This window comes from Mustela putorius, unplaced genomic scaffold (genome assembly GCF_011764305.1).
Source record: "Mustela putorius furo isolate JIRA1106 unplaced genomic scaffold, ASM1176430v1.1 tig00003845_pilon_pilon_pilon, whole genome shotgun sequence".
Taxonomy (NCBI): Eukaryota; Metazoa; Chordata; class Mammalia; order Carnivora; family Mustelidae; genus Mustela; species Mustela putorius.
The window spans coordinates 74,472,923-74,490,676 of record NW_025421998.1 but is presented as its reverse complement, the minus strand read 5'-3'; the positions used below and the strand labels follow the sequence as shown (position 1 = coordinate 74,490,676).

At 34.9% G+C, this 17,754-nt stretch overlaps 1 protein-coding gene across 3 annotated transcripts in view; it reads right to left on the bottom strand.

Moving 5' to 3' along the window:
* CFTR (CF transmembrane conductance regulator) overlaps nucleotides 1–17,754 on the bottom strand; it is a 168,941-nt gene that overhangs the window by 57,176 nt on the left and 94,011 nt on the right. For all 3 annotated transcript variants that reach the window (XM_045062911.1, XM_004741906.3, XM_004741904.3), the window contains 6 exons: nucleotides 16,194–16,280; nucleotides 13,539–14,268; nucleotides 11,462–11,590; nucleotides 3,776–3,813; nucleotides 3,060–3,310; nucleotides 1,510–1,589 (listed from right to left, as the gene is read on the bottom strand). In XM_045062911.1, the coding sequence (XP_044918846.1) occupies nucleotides 1,510–1,589; nucleotides 3,060–3,310; nucleotides 3,776–3,813; nucleotides 11,462–11,590; nucleotides 13,539–14,268; nucleotides 16,194–16,280 (1,315 nt within the window). The remainder of the gene's footprint in view (nucleotides 1–1,509; nucleotides 1,590–3,059; nucleotides 3,311–3,775; nucleotides 3,814–11,461; nucleotides 11,591–13,538; nucleotides 14,269–16,193; nucleotides 16,281–17,754) is intronic.

The window sequence follows — 17,754 nt, the reverse complement described above, 5'->3', positions numbered from 1 at the left end:
AAGAGCCCTTCCAAAATTACTTGTGAAACCACAACAAATGAATCGAAAAAACATTAGAAGTTGAAGAAAAACTATTTGCATTGCTTTAAACAGAAAGGATTTCAGGCCCATTGCCAGGTTTCTAAAAAGTGTTAATTTATAAAATAGAGACTAAAAAAAATGTTTGTCCCACAGGATTTCTGAAGCAAGCTTCACACTGATTCAGAAAATAGTAAACTACTAGAATAAAAAAAAAAATTATCAAGGGCCAATTTCTGAATCCTTTTGCAATCATGTCAAGATGTCCATGCCCCAGTTTGTACCTAATTTAATAATACTATATTTGGGACCAGTCCATTATGCTCCTAGAATGAGGAACAGATCAACTGCATTTAAAGACATGGGACATGCTCCTTCAAATGTATGGCCCCAAAGCATCAGTAAAAGAATTCCAGCAGCAATTACTGAGTTATATCTTTAAACAAAGAAACTGAAGGAAATCAAAAATGCTTATGTGGAACAGTTAATATGTTTAATTGTGCCAATCATTGCAGATGAGGCAAACTGACAATCTGGTTTTTCTGCACCTGCCAATGTCAGTTGTGTATACACACAAATGTGGTAGCCCTTATTTTGTTTTACAGGTCTTCTCTATAAAGTATTATTATGGGGGAGGGGGAAGAGAGAATGACTCATCATAAGATGGGCTGCAATGTTCCAGCTGTCTCTCCAAGAAGATCATGGAGACTGTATTTGTTTGACCTAAGTCACACAGGAAGCTGTTTTCAAACCTGGTCCAATAGCCAAGGTCATTAACTCACAACATTCCTTAAATCCTGCCACTCATAGAGTCCTAATATACATCCCCTAGGTCATCTTCATCTCCATGTTTTCCTTTTTTTCTCATTCTCACTTTCAGTCAATCATCACACCCCAGGGATACACGCTCAGAGCCAGTGGCCTCTTCAGATCTGTCGCCCAGGGACAGTCCTCACTAGGGCTCTTTCCCCTCTCATCTGTTTGGAAATGTATCCATTCTTCTGTCCTGTATTATGGTCCTTACTGTGAGGATGCTGGCTAGCCAGTCTGGGCTACTATCCATTATTATTGGATAAGATTGGTTGAAACTATAGCCCATCAAGGAATAGCTTTTTATTTTTAACATGGGCCCCTTGGAGACAGGTGACTTCCATGAAACAGTAATGCCGATTCAAGAATGTCATACTTTGTAGACAGTGATTTGGGGAAAGATGCTCTATTATATCTTTCAAATCATCCCCAAGCACATGGCTATTATATCTAAATGTAGAATTGCCTTAGGTTTGGGTCCGGTAAACAGTTCTGACTTATCACTGAATTTACTAAATTTATGCCTATTTTGAAGACTTTTGATATTGACAGAATTAACACAATAGATAGGATTTCAACTCTCAAAAGAAAAATAAGCAAAACTTAATTTACCTCTTTTTCTAATTGTTTTTAAAAGTATGACAAATGTAAAGACACTTAGTAATTCTTATTTTTACAAACCTGGACGAAGTCAAATATGGTAAGGGGCAGAAGATCATCCAAAATTGCTATGTCTTTGGAGAATCTATTAAGAATCCCACCTATAATATAAAGGAAGATAAATTCTACAAAAAAAAAACACAGTAATCTTGAAAAGACAAATCAATATTTGATCAATCTGGATCACAGCAGAAGCATTCAGAACTCAAATAAGGATTAGCATGTAATAAGATAAATAAGAAATCAGAAAAGTTTAGTGTTGTACAAAGCAACTGTGCTCCACTTATGGTCTCCTACTTTTTAAAACTTCATAAAATGCAGACTGAGCTAAGATTCATCCTACTGTTACCATCTCACACTTGCAAGCCTAAATTTAATGATAATTTACTAGATATGCTAACACGATTCCCGTACATCTCTATTCCATAATGTGTGGCTCTCCCTCTCCTCTGACTTCTACACCTTTCTGACATACCTAAGCAGAACCCATGGTTACTCTTAATTTCTGCCTGCCTCTTATGTGGACCTTCTTTGTCATGTTTTCTCTTTCCACCCTCTTTACTGGAAATCTAAGCTTTAGCCTGTCTTCTGAATTCCAGACTCATGTTTATAAATCTGATAATGTTTCCCTTCAATGAACAAAAAATATATATGTAGTGTATACTATGTGCCAGGCATAATGCTAGGCACTGAGATAACAGGTGAATAAGCCATGCCCCTTGCCCTTAAGGAATTCATTGTCTAGGTGCAGTTAAAGACACAATTAGATAAAACATCATACAGTACAAAGAAAGTGATATTGAATCTTATCATCCAACCCCCTCATTAACTGCATGATAAAGTCCAAAATTCTTAGTTTAATATTTAATGCCACCCAAAGTAAGTTCCCCATAATCTCTCATATTTACCTTTTTTTTTTTACTCTCTAAGTAAATTTCAGTGATATTATATAGTGTTTTCAATTATAGTCAACATATTATAGATTAGCTCCTCAGACCTTATTTATTTTACAGGGCAAGTTTTTGCCCTTTTACCAACCTCTATAGTGGTGTCAAAAAATACTTTAAAAATATGTTCTGGATTTATTTTTCCACTTCCACCAAAAGAAAGAAAGAAATAATAAAAAAAAAAGAAAACCTTAGAGAAAATTTATTTGATCATCTTTTAACAGTTACATGAAACTAGATTATTCTACCTCATCAAAAGACTTCATTAGTAAAAGAATTTTATATTTTCCTTGGTTACTTCAATTATTTTCTTTTAAATAATACTATACATTGACAATAAGATGCCTGAAAATGGGGCTAGACCAAATATCTGAATTGAGAAGGACAACTAATCCAGAAGGCCTGTTTCTGTTGCTACACTCCCATCAGCAACATGTTTATTAGCTAAGACGGAAAAATGAGGAGCAGCAATGTCTGATAGCCTACATCATCTAAAAAATGTGTGTGCCAGTCAGAAGGAAGATGCTTCCATCAAAAGTCAATGTTGCTGCTAAAAAACCAATGAAATCATGGGACCTTTTGATTGTGGATCAGCAGTATCATTTTGTATACCTAGTCAAATACCTGCTTTCAATGCGTTGAGGGTTGACATAGGTGCTTGAAGAACAGCATGTAACATTTTGTGGTGTAAAATTTTCGACACTGTGATTAGAGTATGCACCAGTGGTAAACCTCTGAAGAATCCCAGGGCAAGCAAAGTGTCTGCTACTCCCACATAAATGTAAAAAACATAATATGTGCTGGTACTGGTGAAGATCACTGTGTAACTGCTATTTATGCTCTGAGTACTATTCCCTTTGTCTTGAGAAGCTGTTCTGCAAAGCAAAAAGAAATCATTACTTGGCATCCAAACTCACCCACTGAATTTCCAATACATGTAGATAAAACTGAACTTGAGTCTGAAGAAACACACATATTTCATTAGCATGCATTATGCCTTTGATCTCAAAGACTTACTATTGCAATGAAGTAGAGTACATTTATTCACCACTAAAACATAAAATTGACCGTTACTAATCAGTCTGAGAAAATACTAAATGTAAAATGCCCCTTTCAAAATCTGTATTGCATTTTATGAAAGCTAAACATAGCTAAATCCTTTGGGAACTGGCAAACAGCTGCCGAAACTGCATATGCTTACAATTTAAACAAAAGAACTTAATTTTTCATTTTTATAATACTATGGGGAAATGAAGTACCATGGATATTATAATATTTAATAAGACCCATATAATCAATAGAACCAAAATATAATCTGCAATAGGACATGGAATACTCACTTTTTAAGTAGCCACAACACAACCAAAGAAATAGCCACCTGGAATAAAACAATACACATTTGATTTTCTTTCAACGTCTCTATCTATTCCTCCCGTACTCACCTCTAATGCCACCACCACCAAAAGCAAAATACACACAATCTCATTTTCCTTTGCTTTGCTTTCCTGGATCTAGCAGCTGCAATAATTGTTCTAGAAATTTTTATTTGTGCTGATAACATGTTAATAGAATTCAAATTTTACTCTTTTAAATACTTTGCCTTTTTTCCTCCATCATTCAACAGGAAATATTCATGGAATCTCACAGAGGAGCTAAGATTACAGTTAAATTATTTAAATAATAAACTTTGTTCCTAATAAAGAGACTAATAACCTACTGGAAGATCATTTATTTAGTTAGTTGTCATAAATAATTTCATTTATTGCAATGGATGAAAGACTAATTCTTATGAAACCAATTAATTATTGGAAAATAAATAAATATTTATGAAAAGTAATTAAAAGTTTCAAGAGTGCATCCAAAATATTTGAAGAACTTATAAAACTCAACATCCCCAGAACAAAAATTCCATTTAAAAATCGTCAGAAGATATGAACAGACATCCAGGTGGCCAACAGACACATGAAAAGATGTTCATCATCACTTATCATCAGGGAAATGTAAATCAAAACCACAATGAGATATTACCTCACACCCAACAGAATGGCTAAAATCAATAACACAAGAAATAATAGGTGTTGGAGAGGATGTGGAGAAAAAGGAAGCTTCGTGCACTGTTGGTGGGAATGTAAACTGGGAATGCAAACAGCCACTGTGGGAAACAGTATAGAGGTTCCTGAAAAAGTTAAAAATAGAACTACCCTACGATCCATCGATTGCCCTACTGGACATTTACCCAAAGAATACAAAAAACCCTGATTCAAAGGGATACATGCACCCATATGATTATAGCAGTGTTATAGATAATGGCCAAGATATGGAAACCGCTCAAGTGTCCACTGACTGATGAATGGATAAAGAGGATGTGGTGTATACACACACACACATACACTCAGAGGGAATATGTTTTAGTCATAAAAAAGAATGAAATCTTGCCATTTGCAAAGACATCGAAGCAATCAGAGAGTATAATGCTAAGTGAAGTTAGTCAGAGAAAGAAATTCCATAGGATTTCACTCATTTGTGGAATTTAAGAAACAAAACAAATGAGCAAAGGGGAAAAAAGGAGAGAAACAGACCAAGAAATAGACTCTTAACTACAGAGAACAAACCAACGGTTATCAGAGGGGAGGTGGACGGGGGGATGGATGAAATAGGTGATGGGGATTAAGGAGTGCACTTGTGATGAACACTGGATGATTACGATAAAAACTTAACAAACAAATTAAAATCAGAAAAAGATTATTCCCCAAAAAAAAGGTCTCGACAGTATGAAAATTCAGTTTATTATAAATTCAGTTTGTTATAAAGACAAAACATCCACTGTAGGTGAAAATATACACTAACTAGTACTACTCAGACTTTCCCAAGGTGGAAGTTTTTGTCTAAGGAATAAATATTCTATACCATAACTGAAAAAATAAAATTTTTTAAACAACTGTGATGTTTTTAGTTCCTTCAATATTTAAGAGATCTTCACTCAGTTCTATTTCAATTTGCTATTCTATTCTCCTAAAACCTCTGGACAATCTTCTGCTAATACCATCACACTTGTGATACTACAAATGACTATGATTATACAATTCTCCCAAAACTAACTTTACCAAAGACCTAATAGCAAAAAAACAAGAAACTGTGAGTAAAATTATCTGAAAATTAATACTACATAAAAATTAATAGAGAAGAAACAAATATACTCAAGTCTCAAGTGTTCTTTCATACTCAAAGTATCTAACAGTACTATATAAAAATGTATAGAGAACATTTGGGATTAACTAAGAAATTATGCTATAAAGTTCTGTATTTTAAAGAGGTGCACAGGGTGCCTGGGTGGCGCGGTCAGTTAAGCATCTGCCTTTGGCTCAGATCATGACCCCAGGGTCCTGGGATCCAGCCCCCACATCGGGCTCCCTCTCTCTCTCCTCCCAACTCGTGCTCTCTCTCTCATTATCTCTGTTACTACCTCTATCTCCCTCTCAAATAAATAAATAAAATTTTTTAAAAAGAGGTGTGTAAGTTGTAGTTTAATTCACATTATCATGAGTATAATAATGAAAAATCTAATGTTACTATTCTTACTTTCTTACTTTTTTCATTGTACACATAGCCTCCATGCATTGCATTAGTAAAGAAGAGAAAAAAATAATTCCTGTTTCCTTGAAATTTAAGAAAATTCAAATTGACAAGAAAAAAGGGCAATAATCTGGCTATTTCAAAAGTCTGTGTTCCAGTACAAATGCTTTCCTATTTCCTAAGACTAATAAAATCACTCAAGAACCTAGGTAAGGGTATACTTCTGAGTCACTCCTTGGTTATTATAGCCCCTATTTGTTCCAATTAAAGAAATACTGACACTCCAATTAAAGAAGTGTCAATATTTCTGGCATTGCCAACATTCTTGGGATAAGAATAAATCCCAGAAACAAATATTTTATAATATTTAGTGATGAACAATAAACAAAGCAGTTTTCCAAAGAACTGGTCTAGTCAACATAATATAAAGTTATTTCCTGGCTGTTGTAAATCGAGACCACTAGTAGATAGAGACACAGAACTTCCACCGCAAACTACTTTTGTTGACTGAAACAAAAACCCTTCCAAGGACTTGACATAATGATATAAGTACAAATATTTGGGGGCATAATAGAAACAATTGATTAAGCAAATTCTATCATTTCATTTCAAAATGTTTCAAAGTTCATACACCTTATGATAGAGTGAGAGTCCTGGGTCAATAAAAAGCAAAAGCAAAATGCCTTTATTATTATTTTTTTTAGGGATTTAAACTTCAATCCGTATCACCTAGGAAACAGTATAGTCTAAATCAGCAATGCCCAAAAGAAATTTCTACAATGATTTCTACTATATCTGCATTGTTCAATTTTGTTGCCACTTATTACATGGGACACTTGATCACTGGAAATGTGGCTAGTATATGTGACCGCGAAACTGAATTTTAAATTTCATTTTATTTTACTTAATTTCACTTAAAATTTATATATTGCTGGTGGCTACTGCACTGGACAATGCATGTATAGAATAATTATAGGGCTGTAGACAGTATTTATTACATATCCATGTAATAATCCAGTGATGGCATCTCTGCACTCAAAATCTGATGATGGCATCTCTGAGGACCGCTCCATGGATTATCAAGATGATGATTCATGAACTGTGCCAATGACCCCAAGATGAAAAAGAAGTAGCCAGTATTGGGGCCCTTGGGTGGCTCAGCTCGTTGAGCATCTAACTAGTCATGATCTCAGGGTTGTGGGACTGAGTCTGCCTCAGGCTCTGTGCTCTGTGGGGAGTCTGTTTGAGATTCCCTCTCTCCCTCTCCCTCTGCCGCCAACAATGCTCTCTCTCTCTCTCTCTCTCTCTTAAATAAATAAATGAATCTTTAAAAAAAACACATTTGAAAAAGCAGATTATAGATCATGTACTGTGGGGTAAAGTTAAAGAATCCAAACCAATTTATTCTACAAGTTTTTAGATACACAGGATTCAGATCTACTCCTAAATCACACAATGAGATCTGTACGTAAATGAATACCTATTAAAGTACAACTGTTATTTTGAGTTGTTACCAAAGGAGCACAGCATTATAAGTGTTCAGCTAACATAATGCACATCAGTACATTAGTGCATTCCACCCATGAGCTCTATTTTGTTCACTATCCACACAGCACACACTATAAACACAGAATTGTATAACACATTGAAAGAAATATGTGTTGAAGGAGTAAACAGCTGCATGAATGGCAGGCAGTAGTAGCAAAGTGACATATTTTCAAATCATGCCCCAAAACATAGATCCATGCTAAGGAAAGCTGCATTAAAAGAATTATTATTAATCACTTATAGCAGAAGTACTATGGGAGTATATTACATGTCTGTTTTACTAGTAATATAAGGCTACTCAGGGCTTCCTTCTTAACAAAGAGATGATAAATCACAAAAGAATAGGATACAGCAGTACTCTGGCACATTTCTTAAAAATTACAGAATGAAGGGGCACCTGGGTGGCTCAGTGGGTTAAAGCCTCTGCCTTCAGCTCAGGTCATGATCCCTGTGTCCTGGGATTGAGCCCCGCACTGGGCTCTCTGCTCAGCAGAGAGTCTACTTCCTCCTCCTCTCTCTCTGCCTGCCTCTCTGCCTACTTGTGATCTCTGTCAAATAAATAAATAAAATATTAAAAGAAAAAAAATTACAAAATGAAAATACTAAGCTTAGGATCTTAAGATACTCCGGTCAACAATACCCTCTGGTTATTATAAAAGGAAACTGTTTCTTACTCTTCTTTGTATTTCTCTACCTAGTCAGTGAGTACTGTCAAGGAGAAGCACTAGAAAGCCCAACATGATAGAAATCTTATAGCCTGAGGTACCTGGGTGGCTCAGTTAGTTAAGTGGTTGCCTACCACCCAGGTCATGATCCCAAGGTCCAGGGATTCAGCCCCATGTCCGGTTCCTTGCTCATCGGGCAGTCTGTTTCTCCCTCTCTCTCTCTCCCACTGCCCTCCCTCCACTCATCCCCCTCTCTGCCTCTTTGTCTCTCAAGTATATAAATAAAATCTTTAAAAAAGAAAGAAATTTTATGACCTATGCCCTTGGTGCTAATATCAAAGAACTTATAGAAAATATTGCTTTGCAGTAGAAAAAAATCATATAAAAATATAAAGGTAGACTGACTCCCTTATCAAAATAACACATTAATGATATGTGATAACAAACTGCATAAATCAAACTAATATTTTCAGTTTCATGCTTTGAAGAAATAAGAAAGGGAAACATTTGGAACCAACTGATAAAATCATAAAATCTAAATTGAAGTATGGTATCTATTAAAACTAAAAATGGATAAATTACTGTCATCAAGGAAGAAATGTATCTTAACCTTTCTTCAGGTTGATCATGATGAGTATGAGGCTCTAAACAAGGTTTAAAAGAACTAAGCTATCTTCTGGGGTTAGAACCTGCACCATGATGCATACTGAAGAGATATGTCAATGGTAATGAAAAAGGGGCACACTGGTATTAAGAGAGAAGTTCAATGTAAAAGAAGAACCATGTAAATTTTGACTCAAAAAGGTGACATAATTGTGAACATCAGTGTTTAGCGATTTAGCGTGCACATCATTAAAACAATTGTTTGTCTACTAACATACCAAGGTTTGTTAATCAAAATTTTGACAGCCACTTTATTGGCAATGCCCCCAGGATGCTGGCCAAAAAACCTCACCATAGTATATCATTTCTTCCCTAGAAAATGGCATTATCAATGTCTTTTGTCCATTAAAAAGACATTTTTTTCTGGCAATAACCGGGAAGGCTCCACTAATCATTTACATTCTCTCTTGTAATTTAGTTTCTAACTTAAAGACAAAGGGTCCCTGTCTTCATGATTAAATGAGCTAGTAATATTGTATGCAAGTACAGCAGCACAATGCTCAATCACTAATTAGTTAATAATTATTACACCATTTTGAAAGGAGCATAAGTTAAACTCTACGGAGCTGGATAGGACAAAGATCCTGTAAATTAACATAAATCATCACCATATTCAGAGAGGACCATTTTTTCCTACGTAACTCTATAAATTGGGGACAATCAAGAAATGTGACCTTCCAGTGCAGAGATTTAAATCATTAACAGTTACAAAGGGCTGGTTTGAGATTAAATGTGACACAAGAGTATGTTTCATTCACATTAGTGCTGGTCATTTGGCATGACTAGCAGAGATTAATGAGGTAAATTTAAAATACATTTCAAAGCAATTTTTGACTCATGCGAGAGTGTCAAATTACCCAACCCCATATTTTTATTAAAGTATAAAAGGGATTATTGAAACTTTCATTATATCTCGGTTATGGATTTGCCCACCTCAGACTATCTTGAGCTTTATAATAACGTGTGACATTAAGGATGTCAATGAGAGCAGCAACCAGCATTGCTCACCATGTGCCAAGCCCTATATTAAGTGCTTTACAGCCAAGATGTGTCTTAACTCGCAAACATGACCTAGGAAGTTGGTACTATTACAATCTCCATTTTGTAGATGAGGATATTGATGCTCAGAGTGATTAACTACCTTACTCCATTTCATAGTGTTAACAAGACAGACTGAGGTTACGGCCAAGTGCATGCAATACCAGAGTCGTTAGTGTACTACACAACTCACAGCAAACCTCCATCTGGTGTCTTAATTTACAAAAGAAGAGATATCACCAGAACTCAAGGAATAAATGGAAACTGATGGTTTATCAGTAAAAAAAAAAAGTATCTACAGCTTTTTCTATATATATACCTTTTGATATTAAGTTGATCAGGGAGAAGTGTTGATATTCTATGTGGACCACATTACTGAGGTTAGAAACATCCCAACAATAGGAAAACACCTATAGCTATAAGATTGGTTTTCGGTTACATATACATTTACACTGTCTCAGGAGAGGCACTTCTTCACCTCGGTCATTTCTTCCCTGAAGGCAGTATGGGACTTCATAAATTTAGCTTGTATATTAGGGCGCATCCCGTGGTGTCACCTGGGAAAAGTATCTAGGGCAACTAGTCATTCACAGGCTGAATCCAACCCACATGTGTGTTTGTTGAACTCACTTAGTGCTCATTTGCTTGTTTTTATTTAATCAGCTATCTACATTTTAAAAATGGGAAGACTTCACAGAAAAAAATCTGGATTTCTATCTTATCTCAATAAACAAAAAGATTTAGCAAAACTGATCCCAACTTCCCTCACAGCAAGTCCTTGGCTAGTGCCACGTTTCCCTTGGCCCCATCAGACAACTGGAGGGCAAATGCTCTCCATTCAGCCTCTAAGCCACTTCACCCACAGACATTTTCTGCCAGGCTCTTTCTGGCATATTGATGGCTTCTCCTCATCTAGAGAGAAGCCTCAGCCACCATCCAGTTTCAAGAATGTCTTACATGGTTGTGTACTTCACTTGTAGTCCCTACTATGCTCTTGGCACTTCCCTCCCTTGTTGTTTTAATCTGGTGATGCAACAGACAGCAAGGGTGTAACAAAGAGACCAAGATGGTGGCACCAAAGACAGACAAATTCTATAAGCAAGGAGATGATGTGGATCTCTGAAAGGATTACTTAAAATGGTTACCAAGCCATAAATACATATTTATTTCAATTTGTGAAGATAGTCATTTAAAGATGGTGATTCATTACTTGCATATTCAATAATGCACTATGTATAGTCAAGTGAACTTAAAAGTGAGTAAAGAATAATTTTCACTGTTTAATTTCAATCCATATAAAGGTATTCTACTTAGAGGTTTTGAACCTCTCTATTAAAAGCTCTTCAACTAGAGGATTTAAATACATTTTATATGTTATATATGAAACAGCAAAATAGCACAGAACTATATGAAACTATAAATTTCATTATATAATGTAAAATTATAAATATACCCATATCTATGTGTAGATAAGTACACATTATATATGCATAATATAACTTTAAATCACAGTAATATTTTACAACAGAAAATTCTTACCTCAGCCAGAAAAATAACTAAGCACCAAATTAGCACAAAAACTAAGCTCTTGTGGATAGTAACATATCGGAGGTATGTGTTCCATGTTGTCACTGGTGGTATGCTTTCAACATCGTCAATAAAGCACTCCTAACAAAGAGAATCATGGTTATTACAGGGAGAAAATAGAGTTTCACACCACCATTGTGGTTTTATTTGGAATGAATGTGTGGAAATAAAGGAACACTGGTATTTGAAGCTAATGGGTTTCATTAAATATGAACCATCACAAATGACCTGTGTGATGTCACTCTATAGCCACTATAATGTCCACTAGAAGAACACAACTTTTTGAAAAATGAGAAATGCTGGAATTTTTCAAAATTCTGGAAGTAAGTCACTGATAATACAACTGTATTGATTTTGGACAATTTTTACCATTTTAATGTTTAACAGCAACATCACACGTTTTATCAAATAAATAGTACCATCAAGCTGAAGTTGCTAGAACTCTCCTTGATTAACCCATTTCTTCAAGGCTCTGTGGACAAATACAGTTTGGAATTTTGCTGGCTACAGAGGTCTGCCTAGAGAAGTGAAGGCCAGTTGATATCTGTATGTTCCTCAGAAGCTGGGATTATCTCTCTTTCCAGATATGACTTAAGTTATATAATTCTAATCTTCAGCATATTTCCCTGAAGTTTTTATCTGTCTTTTGGTAGATGTGTTTCCAAAATCTGAAAAAGGGCAAGCCCAGATATTCCTAAGGGAAAAGATACTTTTGTTTTCTTATGAAGTCAACAAAATTCATAAAAGCAGCCTCAGAAACTCAGAGAGGTTCTGTGAAATTGGAATACAGCACACCGATTTGAAGTAAAAATTTCTAGAAGTGAACAAGCCTGGATTTGAATTTGAACTGACTTCCTAGGAACTGCTTGAATTTAGGCAGCTGGACTTCTCCAAACTTTAGTTATTTTTGTCTGTAAATGAGGATAAGGATACATTCCTCTGGGGATAGTGGTGAGGACTAAATCTACACTGCCTGGCTCAGAAGCAATCAGTAAATACTAACTGTTATCAGTTAAAGAGATCATTCTTTACAATGAAATTCACAGTTCTGGTTTGAGAGATTTCATTCGGATTGAAATTAAAACCATACAGATAAATCATCCCTTAGGAACCCTTTGTAAAATTGTAGAAATACTGAAATCATGCATTTTAGAAATCATCTGTTCTGTTCTCTCATTTTACAGAGCAGGAAATTTGGGTCCCAAGATGTTAAATGACTTGTGCCTTGCCAAAGGTCATACTACTCTTAAATGATCTACGCTATTAAAACAGGTCAATACATTACAATGCTGCCCAATTCATGCAAGGCGCGTGAGGAACTTTTCTAGCAACAACAAAAACAAAACAAACAATCAAAAAAACAAAAACCACAATAAACAAAAACCCTCCCCTTTTATGTTGCCTCCTATTTGAAGAAAAAAAGCATTTTGTTCTTCAAAACTTACTATAGAAGACTTTCTATCTGAAGGTTGGCACTAACATGCATTGAGTTTCATATAACTTCTTTAAGAGAAACCTGTCCAGAGAGCCACCTTACAAAGCAAATTTAAAAGATAATAAGAAGCCCACACAAATGTATAACTGAGAGACCAGATGCTTATATACCTTACACAGGTTACCTCCATACCAAATACCCCTTGGCCTCTAAATAACTGAAGCTGCTATTTGTTTATATATTTATTTATACTCCACTTCCTTCCACAGAGGTTTTAAGGTGGTAACAAAGCAGATTTACAATAGTTTATAATTTACTAAATTTATAATAATTATCACTGCCCTACTCAAGGACCCAACACTAGCCCTTTCAATACATTTTACGGGAAGAGATACATTTGTTGCCAAAGGAAATAGTTTATTCTTGTACATTTTGAAGTTGCTTATATAATTCGTGGACTCCAGACTTTCTGACTCTTAAAATAATCCTCATCTTCAGCCCACAATTTGAGTAAGTTTTATATCATATTATATACTGTATTTCACTCAGTTGCACTCAGTGACAAACACAAAACCACTGATCGTTTACACATACCTTTAAATCTTCTTCGTTAATTTCCTCACTGATTTCCAAGCCACTATCTTGAGATAGCCGTCTTGAATATATATCCATTTCAGTTAAGTTTGCCTGAGGAGCCAGCGACATTTTACGTGTGGATGAGGCTGTCCTTCCATGAAAGCTTTGACCTTGGTTCCCTGGGGAGCATGTCATCAGATTCAGAACAGACTGCCTTCGTTGTCTCTGCAACGTGGGGCCAGTGTTGATCATGTTGCTTCGAGGCAGGATGGCCTCTCCTTGCTCAGCACCATCAGGAACCAAGGACAGCCTTCTCTCTAAGGGCTCATCGGAATCTTCTTCAATGCCATTCATTTGTAATGGAGTCTTCTGTACAACTGAAAATTTTCTGATAGAATTCACTGGATTAAGAATAGAGTTCTTCCTTTTTTCACCAAACTCTCCAGTCTGTTTAAAAGATTGCTTTTTTGTTTCATTCCAGGAGACAGGCGCATCTCCTTCTAATGAAAAACGCCGTAAAGTCTCAGTTATGATTGAATTTCTTCTTTCTGCACTAAACTGGTCAAAAGAATCATATCCCATGAGCTTTGAGCTGAAGTCGGGCCGTAGATTTTGTAATTCAGAAAATGTCCCATAAAAATAGCAGCTACCTTCATGTAAAATTAATATTTTGTCAGCTTTCTTTAAATGTTCCATTTTAGAAGTGACCAAAATCCTAGTTTTGTTAGCCATCAATTTACAGACACAGCTTTAAGAATATAAAAAGATATAAACAAGATATCAATTATATAAATATTTTATTACAAGTCTTTGTATTATATTCTAACATTTTATTAATGTATTCTTGTGTAAAACGGCTATCATAACAAAGTCATTTATTATACATAAAATAATTCTAAAAGTAAATGATAGCAATTAATTTGGTACCTCTTGAATTAGTATAGCATGAACTATATTATTACTGAACTATTACAGTATACTATACCCTAAAGTTGAGTGATTAACATATCTAGAGTGAAATTAAAATCTGATGTTAGATAAATGTTGGATTTAAGCAAATTGGTTATCCTCTGGGTCTTGGTTTGTTCCTCTAAAAAATGAGAGAACTGTTAGATAACCTTTAAAGATCCCTGGGGGTTTATATTTTTGTGTCCTTTAAGATGTCAGAGCTTTCACATTCTTTACATTTTCTATTAATTTCCTTTTACATTTTAAGTTGGCTACAAATTTAGTTCTCAAGAGATAATATCAAGACTAATCTGATTTATTAAAAAATAATAATAAACCTGAGAATTGAATAATAAATTTGACCTTCCTCTAACAAAATTTCCTTTTAGTTTAAAAGTAAATCCTGACTAGAACCATCTAGAACCACTAGACCAGTTTCTTTTTGTTTTGACATTAAGACATCATATATTGTATAGAAAGAGGCATCATTCTAGAGGCACCTCAGTCACTCAGTCAGACTTGATCTCCCTTCAGATCAGGTGACGATCCCAGGGTCCTGGGATCTAGCCTTGTTTTGGGCTTCCTGCTCAGTGGGGAATCTGCTACTCCTCCTCTTCCTATCCCTCTCCCCCATGCTCATCCCAGCTTCTCTAAAATAAAATAATTAACAAAATAAATAAAATCTTGAAAGAAAGAAGTTATACGAGATTATACTTTAACATACTAATATAGCTAACAAAGTTTATATTAGTAAGAAATTACTTATCACACTCATAAGATTGTAAAATCCTAGGTATTAAATTTAAATTCCAGGAAAGGTGTTCTAGGGGTAATCAAACCATTTTATACATACACACATCTCTATATCCTTATTGCTTAAAATACTTATTTCAGAAGAGTATTGTAATAATTCTCCTAATAAACTACTTTAGAGTTCATGAAATCATTTTGAAGCTGAAATCAAGTCATCTAACAAACTGCTCCTCTTAGGAATTTTACATATGTTGAATCCCAGTGGGAGCTCCCATGAACTTTAAGTCCCTAGTTTCGTGTGACTAAGGAAGAAATTCTGTAGGAGGTATCAAGGTAGATGAAGAGTCTGATCAGTCATCTGCATTAAAACATTCAGCTTGTTTAGTTTCTTAAGAAATATCCTATTTAGGGGCGCCTGGGTGGCTCAGTGGTTTGGGCTGCTGCCTTTGGCTCGGGTCACGATCTCGGGGTCCTGGGATCGAGCCCCGCATCGGGCTCCCTGCTCCGCAGGAAGCCTGCTTCCCTCTCTCTCTCTCTGCCTGCCTCTCTGCCTACTTGTGATCTCTGTCTGTCAAATAAATAAATAAAATCTTAAAAAAAAAAAGAAATATCCTATTTAAGGAGAAGATAAACTAAAACACTAACACAGAAAAGTAAAAACGCCAAGTATAATAACCAATTAAAATAACAGATGCCATAAGGTGATAATAATGCAAAAACTACATAGATAATGATTCTTGTATCAATAGCAATGGAAGAAATTGGTTTACCATGAGGTGGTCAGAAAAGGTTATTGATCTTGAATTTTGACTATAAAGGGAAGATCTGATTTAAGTAAGTACTATGAGTCTTTCTCCCACAATGAGTCACAATGGTGGTCAAGATTCTCAAGAGTAAAATGCAGTCTCTGATGGTATAGTTGTTCTTTCTTGTCTTTTAGCATGAGCATTATAAGTTATTCAAAGAACATACCTTTCAAATATTTCTTTTTCTGTTAAAACATCCAGGTATCCAAAAGGAGAGTCTAATAGGTATAAATCAGCATCTTTATATACTGCTCTAAAAAGAAAATTGATATGAAATTAGATTACTAAAATATTTCCTGTCATTTAGTACAGACAGTTCTAAATCAAAATCAAAAAGGTAATTCACAAATGATTTTTGTGTTTTTTTTATAATATTCCAAGAATGACTGAAGTGACTTTGCTAAATTAAGTGGCATAAACCAGCAGAAGTTAACCTGAATCTCATCATACCACACAATTTAAAACATTACCTTAAAAAAAGAATATTTTTAATAATAGTATCTGTTTAGAGCTAAGCACCATGCTATGTTCTGGGAATATGATGGTAAAAATTACATAGTCCCTGCCCTCAAAGATCCTGCATGGTGGTGGGAAAGCAAAGAAGAAGATACACTATTTTGATGCTGTAAAATGTCAGAGACCACAATGAAATAGCACACCGAAGTAGAGGTAAATTTGACCCCTACCAAAAAATTCTTGCAGCTATAATATTACTATCATATTTTGTTCCATAGAATTTCAATCTCTGCACCATATTTGTAAGAATTCCAAACAAGTGAAGGATAAATAATTCACAACAAAAATGTATACCCATATCAGTTTTACTTTTCATGTTAAAAAAAATTACAAGTAAGTATAATCTTCATCAAACTGATCTTAGAACAATAACAAAATGAAGGTATAGTCCCATATTAACAGAAATAAGACTAAATCTTTATAACATTTGAATTTTTCAGGTGTGGGTTGTTAGTGACATTACCCCTATCCCACACATGGGATTCAGTGTTTACATATAATTCTTGGTACTTTCTATAAAAATTGTATTCAGTCAGCTTGTAACTAAGAGAAGTAAATTTAAACAATCAGAAATGACAAAAAGGCAGTGAAATCTAAAAGAATTGTGCAGTGTAAATTATTTTTGAAGATAACATGCAGGAGCTAGATAAAAGACCCCTATCAAAATGTACCCTCAAGGTCTTTCCTCTCCGCTACTCAGTTTTTCTCTCTCCCCTTCATACTTATGACCACAGTTTCTCAAGAAATGGAAATAATGCATTCACCATCTAAAACTGGACAACATATAACACATTCCAATCAGAATAAGAATAAATAATTACTTTCAATAGTACCTCAAATTGTGTATATCTTACAATAAAACCAAATTTTAAACTTTTATTGATACAAACTCAATTCTGTGTTAAATGCCAAGAAGCCATATAACATATCTTAAATTTGAAATGGAATGCTTAAGGTAAGTTTTCCTTTGGCTCCCAGATTAATCAGTTTCTAACTATTTAGAAGCTATTATATTGTCTGTGAATTATCCATATCTAGCAATTTATGACTTCATAAGTAATCCCAAAATCAAGTCATGGTTTAACGTCGAGAGTCAAGAGGATCTGGTTCAAACTGTGACTCTACGATTTCCTGATATAGTTTTTGGCAAGTGAAGCTCTAATAGCCTCAATTATCTGATGATCTCTTTCACAGAGTGGGGAGAACAATTC